At 38.2% G+C, this 21,467-nt stretch overlaps 1 protein-coding gene across 2 annotated transcripts in view; it reads right to left on the bottom strand.

Annotated features, from left to right (window-relative positions):
- The window catches only part of LOC108293350 (histone PARylation factor 1), a 69,171-nt gene extending 48,105 nt beyond the window's left edge, over nucleotides 1–21,066 (bottom strand). Inside the window, exons 1-5 of one of the 2 annotated variants that reach the window (XM_017514691.2) lie at nucleotides 20,985–21,066; nucleotides 17,063–17,222; nucleotides 14,044–14,233; nucleotides 12,871–12,969; nucleotides 8,577–8,727 (exon numbers count right to left, since the gene is read on the bottom strand). In XM_017514691.2, coding sequence (XP_017370180.1) covers nucleotides 8,577–8,727; nucleotides 12,871–12,969; nucleotides 14,044–14,233; nucleotides 17,063–17,222; nucleotides 20,985–20,987 — 603 coding nt within the window. In that variant the 5' untranslated portion in view covers nucleotides 20,988–21,066. Of the gene's footprint in view, nucleotides 1–8,576; nucleotides 8,728–12,870; nucleotides 12,970–14,043; nucleotides 14,234–17,062; nucleotides 17,223–20,939 lie in introns of both variants that reach the window. The other variant, XM_017514690.2, reaches the window with a different exon arrangement.
- Between the last annotated feature and the right edge of the window lie 401 nt (nucleotides 21,067–21,467).

Here is a 21,467-nt window from a genome sequence, read left to right as displayed (position 1 = left end):
AAAAAAAAAAAAAAAAAAAAAAAAAAAAAAAAAAAAACCAGATAAGCATGCAAATAAAGGTATAAAAGGATATCTATGGCAGGGTTGTCTGTATTTTGAAAAATCTTAAGCAACCAAACTTTCAACATAAGCACAGTATTCTGCAGCTACTCAAAATTATGAGGAAGATCTTAAATTGGCAATATGAAATGATAGACATATATTCGTAAGTGCAAAAAGCAGGACATAAAGCAGTGACAATGAAGAAAAAGACAGCAGTGCTATAGCTGCCAACTCAGGCTGAACAACATACAGTAAGAACCATGGTAGATGTTCAGAGTTTTCAGATGATTACCTATACTAATTGTCCACAAAGAGGTATCAATTAAGAAGTCATCAGAATCATAACATTATGACGAATAAGATTACAAATTTTGGAAAACTGTATAGCAGTGAATAACAACCTGAAGCATTGGATCACAGGTGGATGGAGTGACACGCTATCATTTTATGTATCATTTAACCAATGTTCTATATGAATAAACCTAGGTAGGAAAAGGTGAAGTGGCAGAGAGTCAATTAGCAAGAAGATAGGATGGAAACTATGCTAATATGAAAAATATAAAGTTGGGTTTTACAGGTGTCATTTAAGATTTTGGACAAGATACAAAACCTCTATAATCCTCAATTTACTTATCTATAAAACAGGATGATAATTCCAACTTGGCAGATTTATTGTAGGGAGTCAAATGATATAAGGACTCTGCATTTCAAAGTATACTAAGTTACTGTCAGTATAAAAACACTGATTTCTAGTGTGCTGTACAGTGCTCTATCATACTAGAGTGGATATATCCTTACACTCACACACAAGGACAAAGCCAGTAACTCACATATACTAGTGGAATTAAATTCTTTAGTAGAAAAATATGATTTAAATGAAGATCTCAGAAAAGCTATAAAAGAACAACCTGACAATAAAAGGGTTTGAAAGTATACTCATACTTTCAAAGGGGAGGATTAAAAACATGATTATAATTTTTTTTTGTCTTTGTTTTTACCAGCTGTTTTTGTATAAAGAACAAATACTAAAATGAAACTTCATGGTGGGGGGATCTAGGATAAAAATATCTATGAAATTTAAACTTCAATCATATCTTACTTATGAGGAAGAATTAAGAAAGTCTTCTCTGAAGTAAATCACAGCTTGTGGTAGAAAAATAAAACAAGACTGATTAAATAACTTGCTAACAGCTATTATGTGTATTGATGCTCAGACTGTAGTCAAAACAAATTAGGAGGATTGCTGGCAAGATGGCTGAATAGGAATGGCTCTGGTGGGCAGCTACCAGCAAGGTCAACACAGAAGGCAGGTGACTTCTGCATTTCCAACTGAGTGGCACCTGGATCGCCAGTGAGACAGAAACCTTCACTCTGCTGCTGGAAAGGGGGCTGAAGCCAGGGGGCCAAGTGGTCTGGCTCGGTGAGTTCCATCCCCACAGAGACCAACAAGCTAAGATCCACTGGCTTGAAATTCTCGCAGCCAGCACAGCAGTCTGAGCACAACCTGGGATGTGCAAGCCTGGCTAGGGGAGGAGGCTCTGCCATTGCTGAGGCTCGAGTGGGCAGTTTTAACCTCATGGTGTAAACAAAGTCACTGGGAAGTTCAAACTGGGAGGAGCCATCCCAGCTCAGCAAGGCCGCTACAGGCAGACTGTCTCACTAGATTCCCTCCTCGCTGGGTGGAGCATCTCTGAAAAAAGGCAGTAGCCCATCAGGGACTTATAAATAAAACCCCCACCTTCCTGGGACAGAACACCTGGGAAAAGAGGTGGTTGTGGGCACAGCTTCAGCAGACTTAAATGACTATGCCTTGCAGCTCTAAGGAGAGCAGCGGATCTCCCAGCATAGCGTTCGAGCTCTGATAAGAGACAGACTGCCTCAAGTGGATCCCTGACCCCTGTGTATCCTGTCTGGGAGACACCTCCCAGTAGGGGCTGGCACCTCATACGGGAGGGCTCTGGCTGGCATCGGGTGGGTATCTGTATGGGATGAAGGTACCAGAGGAAGGAGCAGGCAGCAATCTTTGCTGTTCTGCACCTTCCATCAGTGATACCCAGGTAAACAGGGTCTGGAATGGATCCCCAGCAAACTCCAGCAGACCTGCAACAAAGGTGCCTGACTGAAAGGAAAACTAACCAATAGAAAGGAATAATTTCAACAACAACAAAAAGGACGCCCACTTAGGGATTGCATCTAAACGTCACCGACTTCAGCAAACAAAGGTAGATAAATTCACGAAGATGGGGAGAAACAAGCGCAAAAAGGCTGAAAATTCCAAAAACCAGGATGCCTCTTCTCCAACAGTCCACAACTCCTTGCCAGCAAGGGAACAAAACTGGATGGAGAACGAGTTTGACAAATTGAAATAAGCAGGCTTCAGAAGGTGGGTAATAACAAACTCCTCCAAGCTAAAGGAGCATGTTCTAACCCAATGCAAGGAAGCTAAGAACCTTGAAAAAAGGTTAGATGAATTGCTAACTAGAATAACCAGTTTAGAGAAGAACATAAGCTGATGGAGCTAAAAAATACAGCACGAGAACTTCGTGAAGCATAAAGAAATTTCAACAGCTGAATGGATCAAGTGGAAGAAAATATATCAGAGACTGAAGATTAACTCAGTGAAATAAAGCGACAAGATTAGGGAAAAAACAGTGAAAAGAAATGAACAAAACCTCCAAGAAATATGGGATTCCATCAAAAGACCAAATCTATGTTTGATACGTGTACCTGAAAGTGACAGGGAGAATGAAACCAAGTTGGAAAACATTCTTCAGGATATTATCCAGAACTTCCCCAACCTAGCAAAGCAGGCCAATATTCAAATTCAGGAAATACAGAGAACACCACAAAGATACTCCTTGAGAAGAGCAACCCCAAGGCACACAATCATCAGATTCACTAAGAGTAAAAAGAAAAGAAAAAAAAAAAAAAATGCTAAGGGCAGCCAGAGAGAAAGGTCAGGTTACCCACAAAGGGAAGCCCATCAGACTCACAGCAGATCTCTCAGCAGAAACCCTACAAGCCAGAAGAGGATGGGGGCCGATATTCAACATTCTTAAAGAAAAGACTTTTCAGCCCAGAATTTCATATCCAGCCAAACTAAGCTTCATAAGTGAAGGAGAAATAAAATCCTTTACGAACAAGCAACTGTTGAGAGATTTTGTCACCACCAGGCCTGCCTTACAAGAGCTCCTAAACGAAGAACTAAACATGGAAAGGAACAACCAGTACCAGACGCTGCAAAAACATACCAATCTGTAATGACCATCGATGCTATGAAAAAACTGCATCAACTAATGGGCAAAATAACCAGCTAGCATCATAATGACAGGATCAAATTCACACATAACAATATTAACCTTAAATGTAATCAGGCTAAATGCCCCAATTAAAAGACACAGACTGGCAAATTGGAGAATGAGTCAAGACCCATCAGTGCAGTGTACTGTATTCAGGAGACGAATCTTATGTGCAAAGACACACACAGCCTCAAAATAAAGGAACGGAAGAAGATTTACCAAAGAAAATGGAAAGCAAAGAAAAGGCAGGGGTTGCAATCCTAGTCTCTGATAAAACAGATTTTAAACCAACAAAGATTAAAAGAGACAAAGAAGGGCATTACATAATGGTAAAGAGATCAATGCAACAAGAAGAGCTAACTATCCTAAATATATATGCACCTGGTATAGGAGCACCCAGATTCATAAAGCAAGTTCTTAGAAACCTACAAAGAGAGTCAGACTCCCACACAATCCACACAATAATAGGGGGAGATTAACACCCCACTGTCAGTATTAGATCAACAAGACAGTTAATCAAGGATATTCAGAACTTGAACTCAGATCTGGACCAAGCAGACCTAGTAGACATCTACAGAATTCTCCACCCCAAATCAACAGAATATATATTCTTCTCAGCACCATACAGCACTTATTCTAAAATAGACCATATCATTGGAAGTAAAACACTCCTCAGCAAATGCAAAAGAACAGAAATTGTAACAAACTCTCTCAGACCACTGTGCAATCAAATTAGAACTCAGGATTAAGAAACCCACTCAAAACCACACGGCTACATGAAAACTGAACATTCTGCTCCTGAATGACTACTGGAAAAATAACAAAATCAAGGCAGAAATAAAGATGTTCTTTGAAACCAGTGAGAATGAAGACACAACGTACCAAAATCACTGGGACACATTTAAAGCAGTGTATAAAGGGAATTTTATAGCACTAAATGCCCCAAGAGAAAGCAGGGAAGATCTAAAATTGACACTCTAATGTCACAATTAAAAGAACTAGAGGAGCAAGAGCAAACAAAATCAAAAGCTAGCAGAAGACAAGAAATAACTAAGATCAAATCAGAACTGAGGGAGATACACAAAAAACCCTTTAAAAAAAAAATGAATCCAGAAGGTGGTTTTTGAAAAGATCAACAAAATAGACAGACCACTAGCCAGTCTAATAAAGAGAGAAGAATCAAATAGATGCAATAAAAAAATGATAAAAGGGATATCACCACCAATCCTACAGAAATACAAACTACCATCAGAGAATACTTTAAACAACTCTATACAAATAAACCAGAAAATCTAGAAGAAATGAATACATTCCTGGACACTTACACCCTCCTAAGACTAAATTAGGAAGAAGTTGAATCCCTGAATAGACCAATAACAAGTTCTGAAATTGAAGCAGTAATACCAACCAAAAAAAGCCCAGGACCAGACAGGTTTACAGCCAGATTCTACCAGAGGTACAAAGAGGAGCTGCTACCATTCCTTCTGAAACTATCCCAAACAACAGAGAATGAGGGAATCTGCCCTAACTCATTTTATGAAACCAACATCATCCTGATATCAAAACCTGGCAGAGACACAACTAAAAAAGAAAATTTCAGGCCAATATCCCTGATGAACATTGATGAAAAAATCTTCAATAAATGCCAGAAAACTGAATTCAGCAGCACATCGAAAAGCTTATCCACCATGATCAAGTGGGCTTCATACCTGGGATGCAATGCTGGTTCAACATACGCAAATAAACATAATCTATCACATAAATAGAACCAATGACAAAAACCACGATTATCTCAATAGATGCAGAGAAGGTCTTTGACAAAATTCCAAAGCCCTTCATGCTAAGAACTCAATAAACTAGGCACTGATGGAACATATCTCAATATAGTAAGAGTCATTTATGACAAAACTACAGCCAATATCACACTGAATGGGCAAAAACTGGAAGCATTCCCTTTGAAAACAGTCACAAAACAAGGATGCCCTCTCTCACCATTGCTATTCAACACAGTATTGGAAGTTCTGGGCAGGGCAATCAGGCACGAGAAAGAAAGTAAGTGTATTCAATTAGAAAAAGAGAGGGTCAAATTATCTCTATTTACAGATGACACGATTTTATATTTAGAAGACCCTACTGCCTCAGCCCAAAATCCCCTTATGCTGATAAGCAACTTCAGCAAAGTCTCAGGATACAAACCAATAAGCAAAAATCACAAGCATTCCTATAAACCAACAATAGAGAGCCAAATCATGAGTGCACTTCCATTCACAACTGCTACAAAGAGAATAAAATACCCAGAAATACAATTTACAAGGGATGTGAAGGACCTCTTAAGATGAACTATAAACAATTGCTCAAGGAAATATGAGAGGACACAAACAAATGGAAAACCATTCCATGCTTATGGTTAGGAAGAATCAACATTGTGAAAATGGCCATACTGCCCAAAGTAATTTATAGATTCAATGCTATCCCCATCAAACTACCATTGACTTTCTCCACAAAACTGGAAAAAATTACTTTAAGTTTCATAAGGAACCAAAAAAGAACCTGCATAATCAAGACAATCCTAAGCAAAAAGAACAAAGCTGGAGGCATCACACTACCTGACTTCAAACTATACCAAAAGGCTACAGTAATCAAAACAGCATGGTACGAATACCAAAACAGACATATAGACCAACAAAACAGAACAGAGGCCTCAGAAATAATGACACATATCTACAATCATCTGATCTTTGACAAACTTGACAAAAACAAGCAATGGGGAAAGGATTCTCTATTTAATAAATGGTGTTGAGAAAACTGGCTAGCCATATGCAGAAAGCTGAAACTGGATACCTTCCTTACACCTTACACAAAAATTAGCTCAAGATGGATTAAAGATTTAAATATAAGACCTAAAACAATAAAAACCCTAGAAGAAAATCTAGGCATTACCATTCAGGACATAGGCATGGGCAAAGACTTCATGACTAAAACACCAAAAGCAATGGGAACAAAAACCAAAATAGGCAAATGGGATGTAATTAAACTAAAGAGCTTCTGCACAGCAAAAGAAACTATCATCAGAGTGAACATGCAACCTACAGAATGGGAGAAAATTTTTGCAAAATATCCATCTGAAAGGGCTAATATTCAGAATCTACCAAGAACTTAAACAAATCTACAAGAAAAAAACAATCCCATCAAAAATTGGGCAAAGGATATGAACAGACACTTCTCAAAAGACATTTATGCAGCCAACGGACATATGAAAAAAAGCTCATCATCATTGGTCATTAGAGAAATGCAAATGAAAACCACAATGAGACACCATCTCATGCCAGTTAGAATGGCAATCATTAAAAAGTCAAGAGGCAACAAATGCTGGAGAGGATGTGGAGAGATAGGAACGCTTTTACACTGTTGGTGGGAGTATAAATTAGCTCAACCACTGTGGAAGACAGTGTGGCAATTCCTCAAGGATCTAGAACCAGAAATACTATTTGACCCAGCAATCCCACTACTGGGTAATATGTCCAAAGAAGTATAAATCATTCTATTATAAAGAAACGTGCACGTATGTTTACTGGCAGCACTGTTCACAATAGCAAAGATGGAACCAAACCACCAACCCAAATGCCCATCAATGATAGACTGCATTAAAAAAATGTGGCACATATACACCATGGAATACTATGCAGCCATAAAAAGGATGAGTTAATGTACTTTGCAGAGACATGGATGAAGCTGGAAACCATCACTCTCAGCAAATTAACACTGGAACTGAAAACCCAACACCACATGTTCTCACTCATCAGTGGCAGTTAACAATGAAAACACATGGACGCAGGGAGGGGAACATCACACACTGAGGCCTGTTAGGGGGTAGGAGGCTAAAAGAGGGATAGCATTAGGAGAAATATCTAATGTAGGTGGTCGAGTGATGGATGCAGCAAACCCCTATGGCACATGTATACCTATGTAACCAACCTGCATGTTCTGCACACGAACCCCAGAACTTAAAGTATAATTTAAAAAAAAAACTTACTCATGCAACCAAATACTACCTGTACCCCAATAGCCTATGGGAAAAAAAAATAAAAAGATAAAAATTAAAATTAAATAACAACATAAAATACAAAAACTTCCAAAAAAAAAAAAATTAGGAATATATTAACTAGACTAGACTACAAATGCTACCCTTCTCTCCTGGTCACAAGGTGGGACAACTTTCCTATGATAACCAGAAAGGTAAATGGCAATATAAAATCTTAATATTTAAAATGCAATGTTATAATGAGTTTCATTAAAATGTATGTTTTAAGAAACTTTCCAGTCTATAGGACTAAAGAAAAAGTGCCTAGAACTTATCAGAATATCACCCTTGTTGCTGAATCAAGGTCAGAGTAGAAACTTTAGTAGGATTTTAATACCTAAGTACACTAAGGTACTTCATTACCAGTGCTATTTTATTAAGGAAAAAGAAGTTCTCTCTTTAGCTTTGAACATTCAGATGAACCAGCAAGGTACTTCATTACCAGTGCTAGTTTACAAAGGAATAGCAAGTTCTCCCTTTAGCTTAGAACATTCAGATGAACCAGCAAGGGCCGACAAATAGTGAGAAGCTGAAGAAGACTGGGGAACCCTCATTCCAGTGACATATGTTGTTTTTCCCCAGAGGCCCTAAGAACAAACTCCTTCAGAATTCTCATTTACTCCAAAGCAGAAATCTTCCAGCTTGTCATTAAGTTACCCTGAAATCTACAGCTGAAAAACCAAAAGAATTCAACACTACGAAGTATTTTCTTCTTTACAAAATACTCCCCTCACGCTGCGGACATTAGGAGAGATGCAAAAGGAAATGATGGGATTAATAAGGAAAAAGAAGGAAGCACTGCTTATACACATGTTTACCGGAGAAAAAGTATGTATGTAAATTTCATTATGTACAAAGCAGCTTTCAGTTAACTTTATGAAGTGATTAACTGACAAAACAAGATTAAAAGAATGGTAAATACTAGCATGAGTTATTCAACCACAGCAGTGATATCACTAGTTATGCAATTCAACCAGTGTATCAAGCCAAAGGAGCCATCTGACCCATTTCAGTGCCATCCTCCTAGCCCCCTGGAGAGACTGCATCCAGCTCTTAAAGACAGGGCTAAAGAGAAGGGTAGAGATGAGAAGGAATCAAGAGGAGAAAAACATCTGCTAAACAGCGAAACAGAGGCCAACAGATTGAAGTCATACTTTCTTATCTCTCTGTTTCATCTTCATGGTTCTCTGTTCCAGTGAGTACCCCAGTTCTCTGGCTGTTTCTGTGAGTTTTTCATCTATGTTTTTCAAGAGATTGGTTTTCTTTTTATCCGTTACTTCTTTAAGTTTTTTCATCAAAAATAATCTGAAAAAGAAGTAAAAGTCCTCATTATATTGCAGGCCACTGTACTAAGTACAAAGACCTTTGGAAATTGAGCCAAGTTAAAAATGTTAAATTCCATGCAAGAATAAGTCCACAGAATAATTACCAACACTTCTCTTGAAATCCCTAACAATTTTCTTCAAATAAGAGAAAAGCAGTATTAATAAAAACTGCCAGTCACAGAAAGAGAAAATATGGTTCAAATTTATATTAGCACTCTAATGTCTACAATAAAGATTTAAAAGATATTTGCAAAACTGGGATTAGTCAAGTTTTATTACTTTCACACACATAGTGCTCCCTTACCTAAAACATCCTTCTTCCTACTCTTTCTAGTAAGTTCTTAGGCACCCATCAAAGCCCACATAAAATATCCTCTTTTACCTCCACCACTATTGAAGGCACTTGGTAGTTGCCTTCCTATACATATCACATTATTATGACTATCTCTGAGTTTGTCTCTGTCTAAACCTACTCTAACACTTTGCTATGTGATGCTTAAAGATAAGGTGCAATGTACAACTGAAGCTATAGCCATGAACATGAACATTTTATGCTTTGACTTTAAATCCATTAAAATGTGTTGAATGCAAACAAATTTATTCCCAAGCATGTTACATGGCATCATGCAATGGCCCTTTGGAAATAGTGGCTAAGTTATTAGACGTAAAAGTTGAAACTTACATATCAAATTCACCCCATCACATAACATTAGAAAAAAAAAAAGCTATTGAGCTCACAGTGGTATTACAAGTTTCTCAATCTAATTTTTGTTCGAAACCTTGAATTTTATCACTCGCAAAAAATATAGTCAGTTGTTTTCTTTGGTTCATTTCAGAAAATTTCTGCCAGTATCTAGATCCAAATAACCAGAGTTTGTCAGAGTCACTCTTTCTACAAGTGGGAAAAAGTTCATCTTAAAACCCAATCACACAAGTGCTTTTTCCCTTGAGACAAACCACAGTACTTCACTATGAGAGATGCTTTCTATGTATTTCCTATTTCATCACAGAATGTTAAAGATATATACTCAATGGCAGACATCTAATACATGTATACTCCATCACTGACATTTTTTTCAGGGACAGGGTCTTGCCATGTTGCTCAGGATAAACTTGAACTCCTGGGCTCAAGCAATGCCCCCACCTCAACATCCTGAGTAGCCACCATGCCTGGCTCCATCACAAACATTCTTAAACACATTTGCATGTTACTGCTGTAAATAATGCAATGACTGCTGCTATTCTAGTGGCACTATCTTGATTCCTGCCAAGGTGACAACAGTATTATCCACTATTACCTTTGTGCCATTGATGCAAAAACATTTTAAATCACAAATAGTTTTGACCCTAAGAGTGTCTGACCCAAGGTCAAAACTATTTGCCCCAGTTATTTTAGGGAAGAAAAAAAAGGTAGAAGGAAAAAAAATCATTCCTAACTTTGCTGTTCAAGGATATTTTAAAATTGAGTATGTTTATTTCCATATGCTTTAGACAGTATGAAATAGAATCATTCTACACTATTGTTATTTGCTCACTTCATAACAAATTCAACCAATCAATACTAAGGTACTATAGCATATGGATAGTTTATATTTACCTAATCTTCTACACTGCTGGATATGTTGTTGCCATTTTTTCATTGAATAAACTATCTGTAATAAACACACGTATTTCTGTACCTGTCCAAAATATGTTTGATGAAGAGCTAGAAGTGGAATTGCAAACATAAGGGTATAAATGTGTACTTCACACAGTACCTGGTAATGTAATCTATTAAGAAATCTTAGACTATGGTTGTTTAAACATTTTTCAAACTGCTTTCTACAAAGGTTTCACCAATTAACACATCAGTAAGGGTTCTTATACCCTAACCATCATTGGTTATTACCATTCTTTAACCTTTAAAAATCTTTGCTGGCTTAATTTGCATGTCTTCAGTTACTATTAAATCTTGCAGAAACAATTCTTTCTCTGGGCATAACATTTGGAGATCAGAGGTCTGCCTTGAAAGACCTTACTCCCTCTGCCATAAAAATAAATTTTAAAATATATAAAGAAATTAAGTGTTCTGATTAGCTGATTTAAGGAAGTGGTACCCAAAAAAACTAAAACCGTTATAATATTTTAAAAGTACTAACATAGTTATATCTCAAGTAATTTTTTACCCGTGTTTGATAAATTATTGGAGGTAGTTCCTCAAATACTTACTTGTTGATAATCACCTAAATTAATTATATTATCACCATGTATTTTTTTCTTCTTTTTCATTGTGTTCTCCAATTAGTTAAAAAATAAAAAAAGATACCAGAAGAGTCAGGTTATGTTAGATGACCACTATTATGTTATCTTTCTTTTAAAAAAAGATTTCTATTAAGACAAACATGACTAATAATACAAATAAAAAATTAGGTTTGCTTTTTAAAAAGAGACAGTCTTACTATGTTGCCCAGCCTGAATAAATTAGATGTTTTTACACGCCAAGGTATTTGTAGAATACTTATGAAGCATCTACTATGGAACAGATACTGTGCACACAACAAAGTCTCTGCCCTCATGGAACCTGCATGCTAGTGCAAGAGACAGACAATAAGCAAGTAAATAACAACAGTTTCTAATAAAGATGGCACCAATTTAAATAGAATGATAAATCCAAAGAGTTTAGAAGAACTTATAAATTACAAATACCAAGCAATGTTTTATAGGAATCTGAGAGGTATTAGAAAAGAAAGAACATTTTTGGATATCTACAATGTAGCTGCCCCATAGATACACCAGTTTGTACATGGCACAGTCTAGTGGTTATACTAGGTTGACTTCGTTTGAACTTGCTTTACTGCAAATTTGTATTATCAAATCACAGTGAACAAAAGCCCTTTAAAGAGACAATACTAAAAGAGGCCAAACAAAACAATCTACTTGTATCTGAAGTGAAGTTTGCTTTCTTCATTACAATGCAAACTACACAGCTACTGACAAATGAAATGGCTTCAAATCACATCTATGGCTGATATAGCATAGACTGGCTCACTCAGCTCTATTCCAATCCCTTCCCGATGAACGTTTACTGCATTTCCCATACTACTCTAGCTTAGGCTCCACATGGGACCTAGCTTCTTCCAAGCAGCTGCAATACTTTGAAATCTCAGAGGCAGAAGAGATACCAGGTGGAGGCTGGGCTTCCACAATCTCCATCAGTGAGCACAGCTGTAGAGGCATCTGCTTCTGCAGCAGCTGTAGCTGAGATCCCAGCACCTGGTTCTTAGCTTCACTGGGGCTGGGAGGCAAAGGGTAGGGCATCAATTTACCTGGCACAGGTTATACTAAAGATAATATGGTCCTAGAGCCACCCATTGTGGCAGCAGTTTTCGGATTTCCCAGCTTCCTGATGGTGGCAGAGATATAAAATCCACTGTGAGCCACAGGACTGTCATTCCTAGAAGCTCAACCTGCTCCCTTATCCCTTCCAAGGATTTTATAAGCATCTCTTTTTCACTTATTAAACCTTTCTGTTTCAACTAAACATAAGTAATGAACTCTTAACAAGTATTTAAAATCAGATGTCTAAAAAAACTTTTGATTTTGCCATGAAACATCTGAGGTCAAGTGTTATTTTCATTAAGTAAAATAGTTACTTCAGAGGTGTTATTTTTTGAATAGTGACAAAATAACAGTATAGATAAGACTACCTGCAAAAGTCATGAAAATTATCTCTAGAAATCTACAATTATGGGCTTGCCTCAAACCTGTTTTTTGTTTTTTTTTTTTTTTGGAGATGGGAGTCTTATTTTGTCGCTCAGGCTGGAGTGCAGTGGCACAATCACTGCTCACTGCAACCTCCAACTACCGCGTTCAAGTGATTCTCCTGCCTTAGCCTCCCGAGTAGCTGGGATTACAGGTGTTTGCCACCATGCCCCCGGCTAATTATTGTATTTTTAAGCAGAGATGAGGTTTCCCCATGTTGGCCAGGCTGGTCTCAAACTCCTGACCTTAGCAATCCACCCACCTTGGCCTCCCAAAGTGCTGGAATTACAGGTGTGAGCCACTGTGCCCAGCCCCCTCACACTCCCATTGTAATGGACTAATATAAAAATTGTAAACATAAGAGAAATTAAAATATTCTTACTTGACTGCAGCAAATACATTATCTCCATTTGGAATGATTATACAATTTTTCTTGGCTTCATTTATACCAACATATACAGGAAGTTCATCAGGAGAATCCCTATTTAAGCAAAAGACAAAAAATTTAGCTGCCCATAATTTATATTATCAGGCAAGTGGAATTTTAGGTCTACAGACAACAATTTAGACCTTTTTTCCTTTTTTTAAGGTCTCGTTTATAAGGTCTTTTATTTTTTTAATTGAAACATATTTGCCAGTTTTAAGCTCCAAGTTTCTTAGGAATATCTATGACAAATCTTATATTATAGAACCTAAAACTAAGATTCTTAGGACCTAGTTGCTTTTATACTCAAACAAAAAAAAAAAGAAAAAAGAAAAAACAAGAGAAAAGATTGTAAAACATTAGAGATGAAAAGATCATATTCACATATATAACCAAATCATTTTAAAATTGAGGAAACAAATACTGAGAGGTTCAATTGCTCGGCCAAGGTCCTTGTAAGTTAGGTATAATTCAATTCCTAGCCCCATGCACATTCTATCGCACTACAGTATTTCTTCCTGGGCACGTTTCTTCTATTACATTACACTTCACCTTCACTTTAAAGGACAGCATCTCTACTAGTACAAGCGGACAAGGTATTTTCCTCCTGGAGTTTTTTAACCTTCTAAGTATTTTGCATGAATTCACTTAATTCTGATGATATTCCTATCAGGTACGTACAATTATGATCCCTATTGCTACAAGACAGGAAACTGAGTCACAGAAAGTCACAGTCACTAATGATACACAGTCACACAGATAATAAACAAGAGGACCAACGTGACTCCAGAGACCACTCTTAGCTCCTAGTTGCCACTCTGGCACCTGGAAACACACGGCTTATTAAGCACAAGTCATAACAGCTGTTCTAAATTATTTTATCGGGCCAAAAGAGCTCTTCTGAACCCAAAAGGGAAAAAAAATTTACAAGGAAAGGAAAAACTAACGAGATTAAACCTAAAGAGTTTACCCATCCTAGTGAAGGTGAAGATGGTAAGAGCAAGAACATGGCTCATATATCCACCAACAGGGGAAAATATGCCTTTCACCTTGAGTGAGGCTAGTGAATCACTATTTATCCTCATTAGCAGGACAGCAGCTATAGTTTAGAGGCGAAGAAAAGACCTTTACCTGAAATACCCCATGTGGTACTGAGTTTTATTATCTCCAATAATAATGGTCTGAAACTCAGGAGGATCATAGTAAAACCTCCAATGAAGGTTAAAATTTGGGCCTGTTGATTTTTTCTTCATTTTATGTTTTCCAGCAAGGATATCATAAGGACCAACTAACTGAAGTCCAAGACTTGCAGAAAGTGAATCTATAAAAGAAAAAACATTTAGTCAAGACTTTCTGGAGACAGGAAATAATGCTTTTAGTTAGTAAACTATTTCTAAGCAATTGCCTTTAAAATGTTTCTAAAGTAAAAGAAAATCTTGAGTTGTGTGTGAAGATGTCAGTTACAAACATTCAATGGAAAAGAAGTCAGAGTAACAGAAAAGTGGCATTTACATTTAGGATTTCCTCTGAAATTTACCACTGAATTAGTTTAACATTTCAAACATTCCTACTGTTTTAGTTTAGCCAAAGCAAGACTGGCCTGTATTCCTCTAGGCCCATTATCACACTGCAGTTAGCCTCAAATACTTGTAGTACACCACAGGTGTACTTGTAGTACACACAGGTTATAGCAAAAATGTGTGGATTAAGAGCAGTAAGCAACAGGTCAGGTGTGGTGGCTCACACCTGTAATCCCAGCGCTCTGGGAGGCTGAAGCAGGCTGATCACCTGAGTTCAGGAGTTCGAGATCAGCATGGCCAACATGGCAAAACCTAAAAATACAAAAATTAGCCAGGTATGGTGGCTCACGCCTGTAATCCCAGCTACTTGGGAGGCTGAGGTACAACAATCACTTGAACCAGGGAGGCAGAGCTTGCAGTGAAATGAGATCACGCCATTGCACTCCAGTCTGAACGACAGGGTGAGACTTTGTCTCAAAACAAAACAAAACAAAAAGAGTAAAAAACATTTCTATCACTCTTTCCTCTACCTCAGCTAATCGCACCAGATTCCCGATTCTCTGACAGTCTATTTGGCCAACCCTAACCCTAGATGATTCCATCTTCCTTCTCTATTCACAGATCACAGACAGGGAGTGTTAATAAACCACAAAGATATGAAGTCTGTGCAAATATACAATGTATAACTTCAAATGGATCCTTGCTGCTTCTAAGAAAGAGAGCACTCCAGGCAGGACCCAGTTTTATAAGGAGGCAAAAATGAAGGAAGCAAAAACATTCCTGGAATAACATGAATAGAAGGATGGAGATAGTTTGACGGGAAAAATAGTTCAGCTCAACTGCAGCTTAAGAGAGCATACACTAAATTATAAAGCAACAAGAAAACTAAAGCCATCCATCCCATTACCCAAAAATAACACAGTTAATAGTCTAGTATACACTAACAAATTTCCATACTCTTCACCCCGATGAACAGATACAAATATGTAACAAACTGGGAAGGGTTGTTTTGTAATCTGCCTTTGTCCTCCATCCTGATGTCCCACTTAAATTTTCTGAATATTTTTCCATGTTATTCAATGTTATTTTACATGATTTTTTTAACAGGGCATGATACTGCATTATAAAGAGGTAACCATCTATTCTCTTACTGATGGAGATTTACTATTTTTTTTTTTGTTCTAAAAATGTTCAGTGAATATCTTTGCTAATGTTTGTACACGGACATGGCTATTTTTAAAGAAACTATACACAGTTCTGTTCTGGGAAAATTCAGAATATGTATCAATGTACATTTCCATCAATAGTGTATGACACTGCTTACCAGTTTTCCATCAATAGTGTATGACACTGCTTACTAGTTAAAAAATTTAAACAATACAAAAGGGTATATAGTGCAAAGTAATGATCACAGCCCATTAATAGTTTTTTTCCTTTCAGAGACAAAGCAAGCATAGAAAAGCACACAGGGATATGTTTGTGCTCCCCCTCCCCCTTTTAAAAAAATACTAATGGTAGTATATTCTATATACACTCTTCTTTTTCACTTAACATATTTCAGGCATGATAGTTTATTATTTCCTAAAAATATGCTTAATTCTTTTAAAACAATGAAGATCTATTGAATAGTTGTGTTATTTGTAGGTATTTAAGCCATTTCGCATTTTTTGTTTAAGTAAATATCCTCAAACATAATTCTTAGTTTATCTAATCCATAAGACAAGTTCTTGGAAGCAGAACCGTTAACTCAAACTCCTGCAACATATGAAAGTGCTTACTTTCCTTCACATTCCCCCAGAATGCGATGAAATTATTTACCTTTGCCAATAAACTAGGTGACAGTGGCATTACTATAGCATTAATCTATATTTACTATATTTTCTTACTAGAAACATCTTGGAAAACATTCCTTTTCTATGAACTGTTTATATCCTTGGTTATGTTTTTAAATAATTTATATACATATATTTTTTTTTTCTTTTTCTTTTTTTCAGACAGGGTTTTGCTGTTGCCCAGGCTAGAGTGCAGTGGTATGATCTCAGCTCACTGCAGCCTCTGCCTCTGCGGTTCAAGGGATGATCATACTTCATCTTCCCGAGTAGCTGGGACTACAGGGGTGTGCCACCACGCCCAGCTAAGTTTCGTATTTTTAGTAGAGACAGGGTTTCACTGTGTTGCCCAGGCTGTCTCAAACTCCCGAGCCCAAATGATCTGTCTGCCAAGTGGTGGGAGATCCCAACCTTCCAAAGTGTTAGGATTAAAGGTGTGATCCACCATGCCTGGCCAATTAATATATTCTCTAGAGACAGGGTCTTGCTCTGTCACTGAGGCTGGAGTGATCATAGCTCACTTCAACCTCAAACTACTGGGCTCAAGGAAGGATCCTCCCATTTCCGTCTCCCAAGTAGCTAGGACTATAGGAACAGGCAATCATGGCTAGATTCTTTTTTTTTTTTTTTTTTCAATTTGTTTTGCAGTAAAGAGGTCTTGCTATGTTAATGCAGGTCTCAAACTCCTGGCCTCAGGCAATCCTCCTGCCTCAGCTGAGATTACAGAGTGTAAGCCACCATACCCAGCCTGTTTCCTATTACTTTTTCCATATATACAAAAATGATTCCAGAGCAACTCACCAGCTGGCTTTTCAGGATCAAGTTCTTCACAGAACTTCCAGAAGTGATAGAAATCTTCAGGTAAAGAGAGCTTATAATGATTTTCTACTTCTTTTCGAAGGTCACTGGAGACATCAGCTTCATAAAATTTACTTTTCTTCATATCAACTGTGTTTTCACTCTGAAAATTGGCACACAAAACTTTATTTCTCCAAATTATCTTCAGTAATTTCAGTAACTCTCCTTGCATAACATCACTCACTCTTCTTTACCCAACTCTATGAGATAGTATATGTATTTTCCTTAAAACTCTCTAAATAGTATTTGAGTAAAATCTGGGAATTCCTTTGGGCACAGAAAAAAAGAATAGTTTACATGGTTAAGAGGAATCCACACAGCAAGTCTTTAAATATATTTTTCTAAAATAATGGAAACCACGAAAAACAAAAAGGTAAAAAAGGTACTAGCAGGAAGAGAGGAATAAAGAAAGGGCAAGTTTTGCCCTCTTTTGGTTAAACATGTGAGTCTTTTAAGCAGATTCATTGATTACACCAGAAAACAGAAGTAACTGGATATAAGCAATGTATCATTTAAAAAGCTATTTCTTCAGCAACATCCAGAGCTGTGTCTGAACTATTCACTACAATCATTACCCAGCCATAAAAACAGACACCTCCCTTTTGATTTTCCAAATAAAGAGGGAAGGTTAAACATTCTCTTTAACTATGTTAAACATCTACAGTTCCTAACAAAGTTAACAGAATAGCACTAAACTCTAGGCCAAAAATCCAATTATTTCAGAAAAAACCTTTTAATGCCAGGATTAGGTTACAATACTCATCACTAGCACCACTGCAATATAGGTTCAGTATGCTAGGTTTTATAATGCCTATTAGATATTTGATAAATTTCTTTAAAGATAATATACATAACTGGAGGTTACATATGTTTAGTCTTCTAAGAAGCAATCAGTTTTTCTTTCTAGGAACCCAGACTCTTTTTGGATTCTTTCCTTTTCATTCTTTCTATTTAGAGCAGTGGTTCTCCACTGGTGGTGATTTTGCCCCACAGGGGACATTTGGAGCTCTATGTAGTTGTAATGAATTGGAAGAAGGGTACTAGTGGCATCTAGTGGGACAGAGGCCAGGGATGCTCAACATCTTACAATGCCCAGGATAGGCACCCTCAACAAAGACTACTGGCCCAAATGTCAACAGTGCTAAAGTTGAGAAATTCTCAGCTAGACGTTTCTCATATTTATATTGTCCAATTTTCCCAGTAGACTGAAGTTTATTAATGTTATGTTAGATATCGTTCAACGTCTACAAAATGTATTGATGAATCAGGTGACACAAAAATGGTCATGATGGCGATGATTCCAAGAGCAAACAAAACAGAACAAATGAAATACCTACTGGTAGGAGAATAGTTATAAGGCTTCCAAACAAGACTATTACACCTGATATTACAGTTGACTCTTCAGCAACAAGGGTTTGAATTTTGTGGACCCACTTATATATGAATTTTTTTCCCAACCAAATGCAAATTAAAAAAATACAGTATTCTTGGGATGTGAACTCCACTTATAGAGAGGGCCAACTTTTTGTATACTCGGGTTCCACAGGACCAACTTTGGAACTTGGGTATGCTTGGATTTGGGGATGTGTGGGAGTCCTGGAGCCATTCTTTCATTTGCCGAATGGTTATCGTATGGCTACACTATATGAACCAATCTATATTAAATATTTTTAATGAGGAAAAAAGTTCTTGATTATATCCAGCATGATAGCCTTTTTATGAAGTTAAAAAACTAAAAAATAAACATTGTTTAGGTATACACTCATAGGAGATAAGCCTATTCTTAAAAGGCAAGGGAAAACAAAATTCAGGATAGCTACACTGAACATGAGTGACAGGAAGAAGCCTTAAAGGCTAGAGGAGGAACACGTGTAGATGTAGAGCCATTGTCTGTCTCAGTTTTGGGGTTGGGCAATGGGTTCACAGGTGTTTGTTATATTACTTAACACAAGGTCAAAAACGATCATGATTTGAACAATGGTAACAGTTTATTATGCTAAGGATTATAATGCATCTGACTTAAAGAATTACATTGAACAAAAAGGCTGTTGAAAAATGAGTATCAAAAGTGAGTATCAATAATAGCAAATAGTAATAGTAAAGATAATATAATAGTAAAAACAAGTAGTAAGAATTACTGAAAACTTATTTTGTGCTGTTTCACTGTTCTAAGCACCTTCTGTGGATTAACTCATTTAATCCTCAACTATCTCATGCACTAGATACTATTAACCTCATCTTGCAGCTGAGGAAACTGAGGTTAACTTCCCTATGTCCCTAACTAGGAAGGGGAAGAGAAGCGATTTAAACTCAGGTTTAAATCCGGCTCCACAGCAGATTCTTCATCACCTCATTATGTTGCTTCTCCAACTGCAAATATAGAACAGCAGGAACATATTAAGCCCTGTAACTGTCTTTGGTCAGAATTTCAAACACTGGCTCCAACTTAAGATGTTAGAAAAGGCTTACTGCCTTTATGAAAGGCAATTTTGCATAACATTTAGGTTGCCTGGGTTGACTCTGACTCTACTGATTTCCAACCTTAGGCAAGTTTCTTAACCTCTCTGTGCCTTGTTTTCTTATCTGCAAAAAGGGCATACAGTACCTCTACATAGGGTTGTTACAAGGAATAAGTTATTATATGTAAAAATACACAGAATAGTCCTAGCACACAATACGCAAATACTGACCATTATGGCTATAGTCACTATAGACTCATTATTTCTGGTATGGTATGTCTCGTTAAGCGTATCACTCCACCAAAGCAGTTCTTCACTGCATCTTCAAAGAGAATGTTTTCAGCTGTGCCTTAACTCACACACTAGTTCAGCATCTCCATATCCCTAACAACTAGTATTTAGGACAGCTGTCCCCTTCAGAGGCTGCACTTTTCCTTTACCCTGGTACTCCTAGAATGCATGACCCAATATGAAGAATGCCTATACCCATGGCCCTTTCTTTAAGAGTTAATCAAGCCCTCTAGGAATGTCTCACCTGTCCGATTTATAACACTGTCAGAGTAATTTTTCTAAAAACTTTATAGTTATCACAATGGCACTTCTTTCCTGCCTGATTCCCCTTATTGCTACTGTGGTGGTTACAGAACTTCCGAAATCGTAGTAAAGTATGAGAGAATGCATATACTTTCTTCCCCTCCTCTCTCAGTAGCGCTTTTATGATCAGGTCCCTCTTACTTTCCTATTTCCTTGGCTGCAGCCAAGCCGAACGCTCCGCTATGCCCAAACATCTCCTACACTTTTACGTCTCGGAATCTTCTCTGCCTTCAAAACCAAATTTTCAAAGAGTTGTCTTAAAAGCCTTCTTTAACACCCCCTGGGTTAAATAAATCCTCCTTCAGTGTTTCCACAGCACTTTCTACACACCAGGGTTATAATCCCAAACAAAAAAGTCACACTAGAATGCATTTTCGCTTATGCCCCTCCCCGCCAGGCCGGGGGCTCTACAAGAAGGGGCAGGCGGATTGGCCCCGAATCCGCAGCGCCCCACACTATGTCTGGTATGTAATCGGTTCCCACTCAATCTGGCAGGGCGAGTGAATGAACCGTTGGTTGGCTTAATCCGTTTCCCCAGGAAACGCGCCAAGAGGAGCAGGGCCGAAGACGCAGAGGCGCTACTTTCCTGGTCCAACCCCTACAGAGTACGAAAACAGCGACCCTGGGCAGGGTCCCCGCAGCAAACAGCAGCCCCCGAACACACAGCAAGCTTAATAGTCACCGGGTGAATGAAACGCGCTGCCTCCTGGTGCCCTGGCTGTCACCCAAAGCGTCCCGCGTAGCCCTCACAGCGTTTCTGCCAGTACCTGCGGCCCCTCCCCGCCGGGCCTGCGCTTGCCGCCACTGCGTACCATTCTACAGCTGCAGCACCAGCAGAATTCCCGGATCCGCGACTGCTTCCGGGCGCCGCCAACTGCTTCCGGGTTCAAAAGCTTCCAATCCGAATCCCAGCACCGCCCGGGCGCGCCAATTTAGATGAAAGGTTCCGCCCATGCCCCGCCCCCTGAGACCTGGCTCTTGGCGCATTGAGGCCCCACCCACTCCCGGGCTGGGCGTGGGGAAGGTGCGTCTTCAGTCAGCGTGGTCCGCATCTAGGCTTTCTGAAGCATCTTCCAGGGTCGCTCCAGAGACCCCCAGACTACTAAACCTGAATCCGCTCGTGTGGTCCAACCTTCCTCTTCAGGTGTCTACTAGAGACAAGGTTGGATGTATGCGGCTGCCCTCAATACAGCCCCTTCCTTGTTTTTTCATTTGTATTTACTTAAAATGTTAATACTTTCCTCCTTCTCCTCCATCCCTCTCCCTCCCCTACTGTACGGTTATTGGCTTACACT

The sequence above is a fragment of the Cebus imitator genome, unplaced genomic scaffold (genome assembly GCF_001604975.1).
Source record: "Cebus imitator isolate Cc_AM_T3 unplaced genomic scaffold, Cebus_imitator-1.0 Scaffold533, whole genome shotgun sequence".
NCBI classification, from domain to species: Eukaryota; Metazoa; Chordata; class Mammalia; order Primates; family Cebidae; genus Cebus; species Cebus imitator.
This window is presented reverse-complemented; position numbering and strand designations above follow the sequence as displayed.